The sequence below is a fragment of the Argentina silus genome (assembly GCF_951799395.1).
Source record: "Argentina silus genome assembly, chromosome: 5".
Classification (NCBI taxonomy): Eukaryota; Metazoa; Chordata; class Actinopteri; order Argentiniformes; family Argentinidae; genus Argentina; species Argentina silus.
In genome coordinates this window covers 8,513,727-8,526,758 of record NC_139659.1, presented here as the reverse complement: position 1 = coordinate 8,526,758, position 13,032 = coordinate 8,513,727, and the positions used below count along the sequence as shown (strand labels likewise).

At 41.3% G+C, this 13,032-nt stretch overlaps 2 protein-coding genes across 2 annotated transcripts; one reads left to right on the top strand and one right to left on the bottom strand.

Annotated features, from left to right (window-relative positions):
• The first annotated feature begins 3,321 nt into the window (after nucleotides 1-3,321).
• On the top strand, nucleotides 3,322-6,892 carry LOC310804345 (fructose-1,6-bisphosphatase 1-like). The gene is made up of 7 exons (XM_083669534.1): nucleotides 3,322-3,560; nucleotides 4,397-4,559; nucleotides 4,686-4,778; nucleotides 5,302-5,442; nucleotides 5,546-5,683; nucleotides 5,813-5,932; nucleotides 6,206-6,892. Exons 1-7 carry the CDS (start codon nucleotides 3,391-3,393, stop codon nucleotides 6,392-6,394), a joined length of 1,014 nt encoding a protein of 337 aa, XP_083525660.1. The 5' UTR covers nucleotides 3,322-3,390; the 3' UTR covers nucleotides 6,395-6,892.
• Nucleotides 6,893-9,168: 2,276 nt separating this feature from the next.
• On the bottom strand, nucleotides 9,169-12,786 carry LOC310804908 (procathepsin L-like). The gene is made up of 8 exons (XM_083670336.1): nucleotides 12,741-12,786; nucleotides 11,825-11,960; nucleotides 11,557-11,679; nucleotides 11,177-11,329; nucleotides 10,675-10,899; nucleotides 10,055-10,223; nucleotides 9,777-9,894; nucleotides 9,169-9,576 (listed from the first exon to the last, which is right to left on the bottom strand). Exons 2-8 carry the CDS (start codon nucleotides 11,948-11,950, stop codon nucleotides 9,477-9,479), a joined length of 1,014 nt encoding a protein of 337 aa, XP_083526462.1. The 5' UTR covers nucleotides 11,951-11,960; nucleotides 12,741-12,786; the 3' UTR covers nucleotides 9,169-9,476.
• Nucleotides 12,787-13,032: the final 246 nt, after the last annotated feature.

Below are 13,032 nucleotides of genomic sequence, written 5' to 3'. Positions count from 1 at the left end.
AAAGAGTTAAGAGGAAATATATAGGGTCCATTGATAATTTATTACCATTAGATAGAGTTGTCCTTCACCATAAAACACAATGATATTTGTGTTGCTGAACAATAGTCCTACATTTTCTGTCCCTCAACCTCATAATCTATGATCCTATTAGAGGTTAATGGAACCACAGATACTGTTTTAGATTAACCTATTGCCTCTGTTGACCCTTGACCTCTGGCAGTCAATACTGAAAGAAACACATGGGCCATAAGGAGGTTTTGGGATTGAGACAGTATGTCTGATGTGATGGATGGTGTGCTTGGTTCCCACATATTGGTGATTTGTTGTGCCATTGCATATTTTCCATGATATAGGCTACTAGTGGTGTTGCCTGTGGCAACACCACTTTTGATATCCAGTGCAAGGGTGTAGGAGTAGGGGGGACAAGGGGGACATGTGTCTCTGTCCCTGCCCCCGTCCCTGCCCCCCCAATAATAATAGGATTGTAATTGCAAATGTTCCATTTGAAAAGCAAGTCGCCGCTTTTGTTGCATGATTTTTATTTTGAAAGACCTCCGCAGTGCTATTGTCAGCCTCAGCTTCAGCAGCATCATTAGCCTATTCACCAGGTAAGATAATTGTAAAAACAACAAACAGTAAATATAAGTAAAAAGTTAGAATTATTTTTAGAAACTAATAGCTTTCTCCTGCCTAGTAACTACTGTAACTGCAGTGCCAGGTTTGTTTTATTTATTTTTTTATCTCTAACACTTGCTAAGTTATCTAGCTAACACTGGGTAATTCTGGCTGTGTATGTTTGTACATTATCAGGGAAAGAGCACTTAAAAATGGTTGTTTAATTACATATATACACATTCACAATCACACCATTGTCTTACGATATGTACTGATCTGATCACACTGATCTGTCTGATAACTCGCAAGACAGGTAGTTGAATGACTGGAATGACGAAACCAGTCGTAAGACAATGCAGTCACACTGGTATTCAGTACAGTGTGCATACGCAAGTACCCCTCTGCAAGCCCCCTCTTAGTGTTGTAATTTGGTTCAATTGTAAGTTAAGATTTGTCTGTATCCTTTTCTCAGGATTCACTAGAAATGAGCCTTTAAAAGCGGTTTCAATTTGTTTAAAACAAAATGTGTCCCCCCCCTCATAGAACTGGGCCAAAACTGTTGGAAATTTGTGAGAACATATGGGTCATTCTACAAATAGGGGACATTTCAGAGCACATGTTGAACCTCATGAAAAACATCTTGTGCCACCTCCAGAAGTTAAATTTAAAAAATGATGCACAATTTCTTGACACAATAAACACATTGTCTGTCAATCTGTTAAGAACATTCAGAATCAGAATCAGAATTATTTTATTTGGCCAAGTATACATACAGGAAATTGACTTGGTGAGGTTGGTGCATGGACATAAAAAACAATAGCAAGTATTGACAAGAAATTTACAAAATAGCAAAATATTAACAAAATACCAATAACAAATTTACGAATTTACAAAAAAGAACAGCAGAACAATACATCTTGTAGGCTGTGTGAGGCTAAGGGGCAATGAGGCTAGAGGCTGTGGAATGGGTATGGGCATGTACACTATAAATTAAAATAATTTTAAATAATTATAAATTACACTGTCAGTGCATTGTGTGTGTGACAGGGTGGGGGGTGGAAGTCCCAGAGTCAGTGAGAGGCAGGGGGCTTGTTTGTGAGCCCCACTGCCATGGGCAAGAAACTGTTCAGGTGGCGCAAGGTTTTAGTCTTAATTGACCGGAACCTTTTGCCGGATGGAAGTCTATGGATGAGGTTGTGACCAGGATGGGAAGGGTCAGCTATGATCTTTCCTGCTCTCTTACTGGTCCTGGAGTGGAACAGGTCCAGGAGAGATGGTAGGTTGCAGCCGATTACCTTCTCGGCTGACTGAATGATCCGCTGCAGTCTGCCTTTGTCATTGGCAGTGGAGGCAGCGAACCAGACGGTGATTGATGAGCTGAGGATGGACTCAATGATGGCTATGTAGAACTCGACCATCACTTTCTGCGGCATGTTGAATTTCTTCAGCTGCCGCAGGAAGAACATCCTCTGCTGGGCCTTCTTGATGGTGGAGGTGATGTTCTCCGCCCATCTGAGGTCCTTTGAAATTATTGTCCCCAGGAATCTGAATGACTCCACAGTGTTAACGGTTGGGGCTGGGCTTCTCCTGAAGTCTACTACCATCTCTACAGTTTTTAGGGCGTTCAGCTCCAAGTAGTTCTGGCTGCACCAGGAAGCCAGGCTGTCAACTTCCTCTCTGTAGGAAGTATTCTCATATTCATCTGAGATTGATCCCTTTGCATGTTTCTGATAATTGCTACATTTAGATACATTAACTGTTTCTGAATCTAAATATTAAAATGAAAATCCCAAATTATTTTTTGAAAATTGTAACGTTTTTTTTTTATTGTCAAATAGAGATCATCTTTCTCTACAAATATTCATGGGGATATATTGATTGTTTTCATTAAACTGTTGGATAGGGAGCCAACTTAAGCCAGACTGTCCATTTAATCAGTTAATACTGTCAACTTCAACTAAGGTCAATTTCTTACTGGCCTATCACTCACAAATCCTGTATGATTGCTCCCATCAATAGAACAATAGCTGAATGGCTCCTTTCTACCGATACTGTATTACTGGTTTGTCAGGGATTTCTGGATAGATTTCTAGATTAACATTTGACATATGGGCCTCAGGTCTTTAACAGTTAGTGTTGATTGTTTTCATTAAACTGTTAGACATCAACGCTAATGAACAAACGGTTTAAGAAAATTGTGAACTTCAATTGTGATATATTTCAAACCCATGAAACCTTTGAGGACTATAATTTATGTTTGTTTATGCATTTCTCATATTAATCCCATAGATTTCATTATACAAATGATCTTTGATGTAAAATTGTGAACAAATAAAGGGACAGTTACAACTAAATTACTATATATAAGTAACAGGGTTGACAAAAATGAATGAAAAAGTTAGGGTTGACAATAACAGAATTGATGTTTGATGTGAAAATTACTGAATAATATACCATCCTAAAGAGGAAGTTAGGGTAAATACATGTTATACAACAGTTGGATTTAGTATTTCATCAACATTTACTCCAAACATATCATTTTCTATTCGTGGAATGATCCATAGCCATTATCTTTGAACTTTGGCCAGATGTGTTTCGGCCACTCCCCTCCGTGTGAATGCGGTCTGTGATTGGTTGAAACACTTGTACACCCCTGTCTCTTCCCCTCTCCAGGGGCTTGAGTTCTCATTTAACTTTAGGGTCACTGTCTACGCCGCTCACCTGTCCCACCTGAAACACCAGGACCACGTCGCGACTCCACACTTTCACGTCACTATGTCTGACCGGGGTGCCTTCGATACCAATGTCGTTACTCTCACACGATTCGTGCTGGAGGAAGGAAGGAAAGCCAAGGGAACTGGAGAGCTGACCACCCTCCTCAACTCCATCTGCACAGCTGTCAAAGCCATCTCCACGGCTGTCAGAAAGGCTGGAATCGCTAACCTGTAAGTGTAACAATTGATGCAGAAGTTTATTTAGTGGTAGTTGGTGGCATATATCCAAGTGGTCATTCAATCTACACAGCGTAAAAGTTCCAAGCGTCTTATAGTGTAATAGGCATACACGTGTGTTTCATTTTAGATGCGCAATCTTGAAACTTCATGACCAATGTAATTTTGCCCGAAGTGCAAGACTTTTTTTTTTACTGCACATGTGGGTTTTACATGTGTATTCGAAACAAGTGGATCGTCAGTAAGCTCTATGAGGGACCAATATGTGCTTATTGCGCTGGGGCGGGGAGACTCAAATTAAATATTTACCTAGTTGGATAAGGAGCCAACTTAACGATTAAGCCCGACAGTCCATTTAGTCAGTTAATACTGTCAACTACGACTAAGGTCAATGTGCAGATGGCTATCCTTATTTAGATGACAACCAATTTTATATGATCAAGAATCAGGACTCAAGAATAAACTCTTTTGGTAATGTCTTACTGGCCTGTTACTCACAAATCCTGAATGATAAGCTGAAGGACTCATTTCAGACCACCCTACATTACCCCCAGATAATGTATTACTGATTTGTCAGGGATTTTTTAGATAGTCATGATTTTCCTGTATGAAAAGCTTACCTGCAGGCCTTATCTCAATCTAACAGAGCCAGCATGCCCACTGAAATTCAGCCAATATTATGTATGATGGAAATATCTAAAGAAGTTGCCTAAAATGAATACTAGGACACTAGATTTAGTGTCAGTGGCCCCTTAAAAATGTCCTGTTAAGGCCTTCCTGTGTTCTCACACATTTTTCCCTCCTGTCCCTCTGTCCCTTCTTCTGAGCAGCTATGGCATCGCTGGGACCACCAATATAACAGGTGACCAGGTGAAGAAACTTGACGTGCTGTCCAATGACCTGGTTATCAACATGATCAAGTCCTCCTTCACTTCCTGTATCCTGGTTTCTGAAGAAGATGACAAGGCCATCATTGTGGAGCCAGAAAAACAGGTATGCTGTGTGTGTGTGTGTGTGTGTGTGTGTGTGTGTGTGTGTGTGTGTGTGTGTGTGTGTGTGTGTGCTCTGCATGTCATAAAATGTGACACTGGTGTGATTTTGGTTCTTTGTCTTTAACAGGGCAAATATATTGTGTGCTTCGACCCCCTGGATGGTTCGTCAAACATTGACTGTCTTGTATCAATTGGAACAATTTTTGCCATCTACAGAAAGGTTTGATTTTTTTTATTTTGTTCCTGATATTTATTTGTATTTCAGTCCTAGACATTTTATCTCAATATGATGCAGTCTCAGACATTCTATGTCATTGTGATCCAGCCCCAGACATGGTGATCCACTCCCAGACATTCTGTTTCAGTCCTAGACATTCTATCACATTATGATGCAGTCCCAGACATTCTGTTTCAGTCCTAGACATTCTATCACATTATGATGTAGTCCCAGACATTCTGTTTCAGTCCTAGACATTCTATCACATTATGATGCAGTCCCAGACATTCTGTTTCAGTCCTAGATATTGTGATGCAGTCCCAGACATTCTATTTCAGTCCTAGACATTCTGTTTCAGTTCTAGACTTTGTCATCAGTCCCAGACATTCAATTTAAGTTCAAGACATTTTGTTTCAGTCATGGACAATACATTTTAACCCAAACACTGCCAGTTGTTTCTATCTCTATAAAACTGAAATGTTTATTTTTACATTAACTGTCTCACTGTTATTCTGTTATTCCTCAGACCACAGACGATGAGCCCAAAGAGGAGGATGCGCTGCAGCCTGGAAGGCAGATTGTTGCCGCAGGTTACGCCCTCTATGGCAGTGCCACCATGGTGGTGCTGTCCACTGGTCAGGGGGTCAACTGCTTCATGCTCGACCCAGTAAGTCTCTGCACACTTCCTTCCTAGTTGATAGTACACTAGGTCCCTATGCACAACACATTAACCCAAATATAATAATTACCTTTCTTGTTTTTTTTTTAAGTCCATTGGGGAGTTTATCCTAGTGGACAGGGATGTGAAGATTAAGAAGAAGGGAAAGATCTACAGTCTGAACGAAGGTTACGCACAGCACTTCTACCCAGATGTCACAGAGTACCTGCAGAAGAAGAAATTCCCAGAGGTAATTAAACATGATGAAAAGGCACAGTTCAAATGAAGAAGAGATCATGGGCTCACATATCTGGCTAATATGAAGTGTCCATAGCAGTTTGTGAGATAGAGCATGTCTGATGTTGCCTTTTGTCTTCAGGATGGCAGTGCCCCCTATGGTGGGCGATATGTGGGCTCCATGGTAGCCGATGTGCACCGGACTCTGGTGTATGGAGGCATCTTCTTATACCCTGCCAATGTCAAGAGCCCTAAGGGCAAGGTGAGTGAGGGAGAGTTTCTAATAGGCTGACTTCATAAAAGATGGACAACTTCAGCTGAATATAATACATCTATTAACTATTATAATGGTACCGTGCCTCATACTTATGACTAGAAATCCTCACACTGTTATTAGATTTCTGCATGAAACATCTTCAGGCTGTACTCAGTTTTTAGTCAGTAAGACATTGCAATACCCATATGATTGTGTAATCTGTTTCAGGACATATTAACAGATCTTTTCTATTCTGTCTCTCCAATCCCACCATGTTAGCTGAGGCTGCTATACGAGTGCAACCCCATGGCGTTTATCATAGAGCAGGCGGGAGGCATGGCCACCACAGGCTCCATGAATGTGCTGGACATCCAGCCTGAGAACATCCACCAGCGGGTCCCTGTGGTCCTGGGCTCCCCTGAGGACGTGCAGGAGTACATCTCTATCTTCAAGAAACACGCCAAGTGAGGAGCCACCTCCTCTGGATGCATCTCGATATCTTCACCATCAAGGTTGTGTTCAATAGGCACATCACAGGTGAAAATGTTTTGAAACAGAAATGGTTCTAGGACCTGAACTTGTTTTCTGTTTGAAAGCTTTTTCTCCAGTTTGTGCCAATTGAATGTAACCCACCTGACCCACCCAGTGCTGGACCAAAGACTGCAGGAGTAGTGGGGAGACCGTCAAAGACCTAGAGTTGCATCTCAATAGTGTAGGGATTCTTTATACACTCACTTCCTCTTCCTCATCCCCACTGATCTGACAGGATAGGTGAAAGAAGAGAGGATACAATTTTAGATTATTGGGATGCACTCTCCTAGCATTGTACTGTTTGAATCTCTAAACTGAAGGGCCCTCCTTGTTGTACCAAAGATGACCTCAGCCTGACACTGTAGGAATGTGTGGTATATGTTGTGTGTCATTTGTACAGGTTGCCCTGAAAGATGTTTTGAATAAAACCCTATGTAAAACAAATCTTTACGTGTTTTCCATGTTGTGTTGTTAGATGACCAGCAGGGGGAGGTATAACCTCAATTCTAGCTAAATACAACGTAGCTGAGTTGGTAAACTGTAATACTCATTGGTTTTTAAGTGAATCATCACCAGGTGGTGCACTGGACCTTCTTCACTCTCAGTTCTCAATCCAAACACCATATCCACATGATCTTCCAATAAACAATTTTGATATGTTATTTAATGAGTGCTCAATATTGAACATGTTAAAAATGTGTTCAGAAAATGAATGTAATGCTCATGTCTTTGGGGTAAATTGATCTTGTTGTTTGATACAAACCCAAAGAAGCCTGGTTTCATATCAAGCAATAAGCTGACCAATGGCAAAAAGAGATAAATAAGCAAATCTGTCCAAAACTAAAAGTAGAAGCTGCTTACCACACACACACACACACACACACACACACACAAGATAGCAGAGGAACGTATCATGCTACAAGCTCCATCAGACCCAAGCTGCGCCAAGCCAAGCTGCGTCATCCACTGAGGCCTAGATACGTCCGCTGTGTCAGACAGCCATGGACTGAGTTAGCTAAATTAGAAAAGGAAACTATGTAATCAGGGAAGTGAAAGAATACATATATCACTCACACAATACCTCACACCAAGCAAATGGAGTCAGAATGCGATTGAAAAGCTTGCTCATCATACTGCTGGTAGTCATGTATCATAACTGTGTAACGATAGCAAAGTATTCATCATCATTAACATTTTGCAGAACTATACATTTGCCATAGGGACGACAAAGTAGAGGCCCTGTTGTCAGTATGTGTTGTAATTCAAAGTAGGTTTAGGAGTCTCTTAACACATATATCATAAGACTCAAGCCTTTCTCTTAGCTTTTCAGTACAAACTGCATTACAATGCAAGTTTGTTGCTGTGTTGTAACTGCAATGATAAGAGGGTGGTATATCTTAAATGGGTATGTTGGGGAAGCCAGAAATTATTCTACTGACATCATTATGACAAACTAGGTAAAACCAGTTCTGTCATTACACATACTGTACATTCAAATAGTATAGTGGTGTGTTTGTGTGTGTGTGTGTTGATCAGGGAGTAAGTCCGCTTGTGGCTGAGGCATAATCATAATCTAAGTGACATTTACATACAGTTCCTTTGTCAAACAGTACCCCACTAGCTGCAGATAAAAAGAAATCCAAAGGTAGCAGTCTCAGTTCTTTCTTTCTCATGCTTGTCTTCCCTTTCAACAACAAACTCAGATATGCAGGGTTTCTTTCTCAGTCTTCCTATCTAAATGACCATTGCTCTCAGCTCTACTATACACATGGCTGAAAGCAGACATACAGTTAATACGGTGGCCAGGTGTTGGAAAATATCCTGTGTCTATAACAGTGTTGTAAACAACTAAACACAGTATCCACAAACGGACTTGTTCTGTAGATAGATTTCAACCAAACTTAAGATAAATTGACCTAACGTTAAAAACTACTAAACACTCTAGTCTAACTTAGCGTACAGTGACGGCTGAAGGATCTGTTGACATACTGTTGATAGTTTGCACGGTCAGAGCTCCCTCTTGTAAGCCTATGAGGTTTCATATTAATGCAAGGACTGTGCTTCACTGTGGCCTGGCATGTTTAAATTGGAGCAAGAGAGACATACCTCATAAAGTACACACACATGATCATCATCAACAACAACAACCCAAGAAGCATGTCCTTCTGAGTTGATTGGACAGTGTGTTATTTTCCAATCATATATACAGTAAGCAGTGGCCTGGTTTAACTAGAAGTCAGCCTTATCTGTGTCCAGATGACTTACCACTCTACAGGGTGACGCTTCATGGAGAGGTTCTGTTTACCTTATCTTTGCTAATAGACCCTCAAACAAACGCCTTTTAGAAGTATAAACAAACTCCTGTGTCATGTCATGTTTTTACTTTGAAATTAATAATAGCTATTGATTGAAGGATATAACTTATACATGCCTCATGAGCGTAGTTCAACTGTTTTACCACACTAGAACCCAAAATATAAGCTCTAATAGTTAAATAACTACAACTAACTCAGACACATACAGTGCCATAATTGCCCTATGAGGACTCCACAAGCAAAAATGGTTGGAATTCTACTGGTAAGGATACTTTACAGTAGGATTAGCAAATGATAGGATTAAAATAAGATTAGCCAACGATTACCTATGTGGGCTTTGCCTAAATCAGTCAATAGTTAGCCACTCAGATAAAGAAGGGCCACATAACAAATCAATTTTAAAATGTTTAATCACTCACAACGTACCTGTGTACAAAACGTTTTACATGACAGGCATAAAAGCAGTAACAACTAGAAATGTGCATGCGTCACTCCAAACATTCACTTGACTCCAATATAGCAATATTTACAGTCTCACTGAATACATAAAATCAAGTACAAAACAGAATTGAATAAATTCCGTAAAACAGTGTTTCAGAACAACCCAGCGGTCTTCTCATGCTCCTTGCAGAGCTGCAGCAGCGCTGTAGTTGTAGCCCTTTTGTAACATGTTTCAAGCATTTCTAAAACTCCTGACTCCCAGGTTACATCAGAGGGTAGCTGGCTGATGTAGCGATCCCACAGTGGTTATTCCTGTCTTTGGCCAAGTGGATGTATCCTTTGTTTCCCCACTTCTCGCTCCAGCTGAAAACCCCCCCCCCCCAAAATAACCATCAGTTAGCTTCACTCTGTAATTTAGAAAGCAATTCATTTGGCGCAATACGTTTTACTGTTGCTTTTTACTACCTTACTGTGACAGCAACACACACTGTGTGACAATAATAAGTGTGACAACAATAATAAGTTGCCAGGTAAATATCCCAAGGAGAATGTTTGTACTTTACCTGTTCTTGATGATCCAGTATTTCTTGCCATCCACATCCTGGCCCTCGAAACCGTATCCAACCACGAGAACACCATGGTCCAGATCAACGGTGCCGCATTCCTTCTCATAGTATATCCCTATGGGGAAAGGACAGACGGTCGCACACTATAGAATGGAGGTAAAACCACCAGAGCTCATGGCTAATGCTACTAATGGACAAAACTATGAAGCTTTGGCTTCACTATCATATGTACTGCATATCATGACAATAAACCAGCAGAATCCACTACTACACACCAGACTCGTAAAACTGGAATGACTCATGAGCGGCATCGATGGAGACAGCGAGAGGACCGACTGTGGCCACAGCCTTCATCAAAACATGCTCATTCCCACTGGGGATGTCCACAAATCCAGTGACATTGGCAGCACTGAACTCTGGCTTGTAGTGGCAATGCTCATCATCCTAGGAAACCAGAGAGGATCAACAGTCAAGATATTAAAAAATAATAATAATAATAATAAAAATAAATAAATAAATAAATATATTATATATATATATAGTACCAGTATATTGAAGACATCAAAACTATGAAGGAACACATATGGAATTATGTAGTAAACAAAAAAGTGTTAAACAAACCAGAATATGTTTTATATTTTAGATTCTTCAAAGTAGCCACCTTTTGCTTTGTTGACAGCTTTGCACACTCTTGGCAAGGTGTGTCCAAACTTTTGACTGGTACTGTGTATATATATATACCTGGCAACTTGTGTATCTGAGACTATTGTGGGTGACTAGCAGGGCCTGAATCACTAATGAGGGGACAACTGAAACACTTGTTCAGACAGTTTGACCAAACATCAGGGTTGCTACAGTAAACCAAGACATTTCCTCAGGCTGAACAGGACCTCACCTTGCCCAGATAGGGGTAGGACTCCTCAGTGTCCAGGCCACTGTTGTCCTGGACGTACTGGAAGGCCTGGTCCATCCTGCCTCCGTTGCAGCCATAGTTGCCCTCAGGCTGGGAGCAGTCCATCAGGTTCTGCTCACTCAGAGACACCAATGTCCCTGTCTTCCTGAACTGCTGGCCCTCCAGGGCCCCTGTGGAGCTGAAGGCCCAGCAGGACCCACACTGATGCTGGAGGAGAGAGAGAGATGGAGAGAGAGAGAGAGAGAGAGACGGAGAGAGAGAGAGAGAAGCAAGCAATTAATCTCAGAGACTATAGGTAATAACAAAGTATTAACCAATCAGTAAGCACTGTGTTGCACTCTAACTAACTATGACGTTTTTATCTTTACTGTTGTACGTGTACGTATACAAACAAGCCATCTTGATTTGAGTTAGACATTCTTTTAATGAAAAAGCAGTGTTATACTGTAGTTCCAGGCTGAGCTGTGGAGGATTGCAACCTCACCTGGTCTTTGACAGGAGTCACGTAACCCTTCTCTCTCCAGTCCACCTGCTTGGGGGCCTGCAGGAAGTTGGGCTCTAAGAACAGGGACCCCTTGATCTTCCTCTCTGTCTTCTGCTTGTAGCCATTCATCACCTGCTTGAACTCTTCATTAGTCTGTGGAAACATCACAAAGTGAATTTTGTAATTTAATGTCCACTCTGGAAAGAAGAGTTTTGGGTTTCATAAGTCTCTAGTACATCTGCATTCTGAAACCTGAAGGATAGTGTCTTTGGACGGCTCTGATACAGTGCTCTGTGGTTGTCATGGCCTTCAACTGAAATCTGATTTGGGCTTCAGTTATCACCTTGCAAGTGTTAGGCACCTTATACAGTATGTCTTACCATGTCACCAAGGTGGTTCATGCCCAGACGGAAAGAGTGCTTTCCCAAGGAGTGCTCTAGGTTATGCAGCTCAATCTTCTTCAGGTTCTTTTCCCAAACCATTCGTCTCCACCCCTCCTCTTTCTACAGAATGAGCCAAAAAGTCAGAGAAAGACACAATTCTACTATGGAAGGAGGATAATGCAATGAAGAAGTTGCCAAAATGTTGGAAATAAATCTATAATTCACAGGGAATAGAATGTGCCCCAATTAGAGCTTTGACACCCACCACATGGTAGTCTTTGCTGTGCCAGCTCTTCCATAGGTGCCAATGGTCATCCATCTGTGGGTCCAGCCTGGGAGCTGCAAACACGGCACTCATACAGAGCCCAAGCACGGCCAAGTACAGCGTCATGGCCAAACAGCTGTGAAAGGACAGAGCTATCAGTCAGCCTTGTACACCAGCATGAGTAGGTGCTATATATAGATTGTTGTCATGGCCCACGTGTCATTTCCAAAGCCACCTAGACATGAATCTTTGACCCGACAACAAGAACTTCATTACAAAGAGAGGATATAGGCCTATCCATGAATCATTAATCATTAATCAAGCCTCTGTAGGAAGGCAGGCAAAAAACATACATTCCCCGAAAATCTATGCAAACACCAGACTGCAGCCTGTGTTATCTAGTTAACATTCTAAGCATTGGGGACAGACTGTGCAGAGTGGAATGGGTGATGATTGGTTTCACAGATAATGAGATGCAGGCAGACCGGCAGATTGAAGCGGAATCCTTCTAAACATGAGCAGGAGGAAATCGAAAAGGAAAACGAATCTGACTATTTCCAAGAATGTAACGGCTCTGGAGCTGCTGGGCTACCAGTCGTACACGGCAACAAAACACTTGGCTACGAATGTTGGAACACAATGAACACAACCTCTTTGTATGAATTAAACAGCCAGCAATGCCAGCTAAAAGATGTGCAACATTACGACGTGTACTTGATCAACTTTGATCAAATAGCTACATTCACCATACATGATGTTAATAATATATCCAAGCAACTAGCTCCACTACATAGATATGCAAACAAAATCAGTTATAGTGTAGCCTTTCGAAGAGCACGCTCATATCATACCTCAACTATGCCACTTAAAACTGTACAAAAGCAAAAAAGTACTATTGACATAGAGCAACACTTACTTATTTCATTTGATTGAGGAGTGTTTTTCAGGTGTTGTGGTTATTGTGTTGTGGTTGTTGTGGACCGCTATTTATACAGTCAACGGTATCTCACCTGTACAGTGTCGGGGTGGTGTAATTGGCTTACAGGCGAGTGTAAATTATACTCAGATCCCGCCCCGTGTAAACATAACCCAGCGTGCGATTCTAGCCCACTTGACTGCTTCATCCCCGCAGAAGTTGATGTCACATGTTTGGCAAAGCGACAGATTTTTGTTTGCGTTTTTCAACAGTTAGTTTGTACAGAATGCTG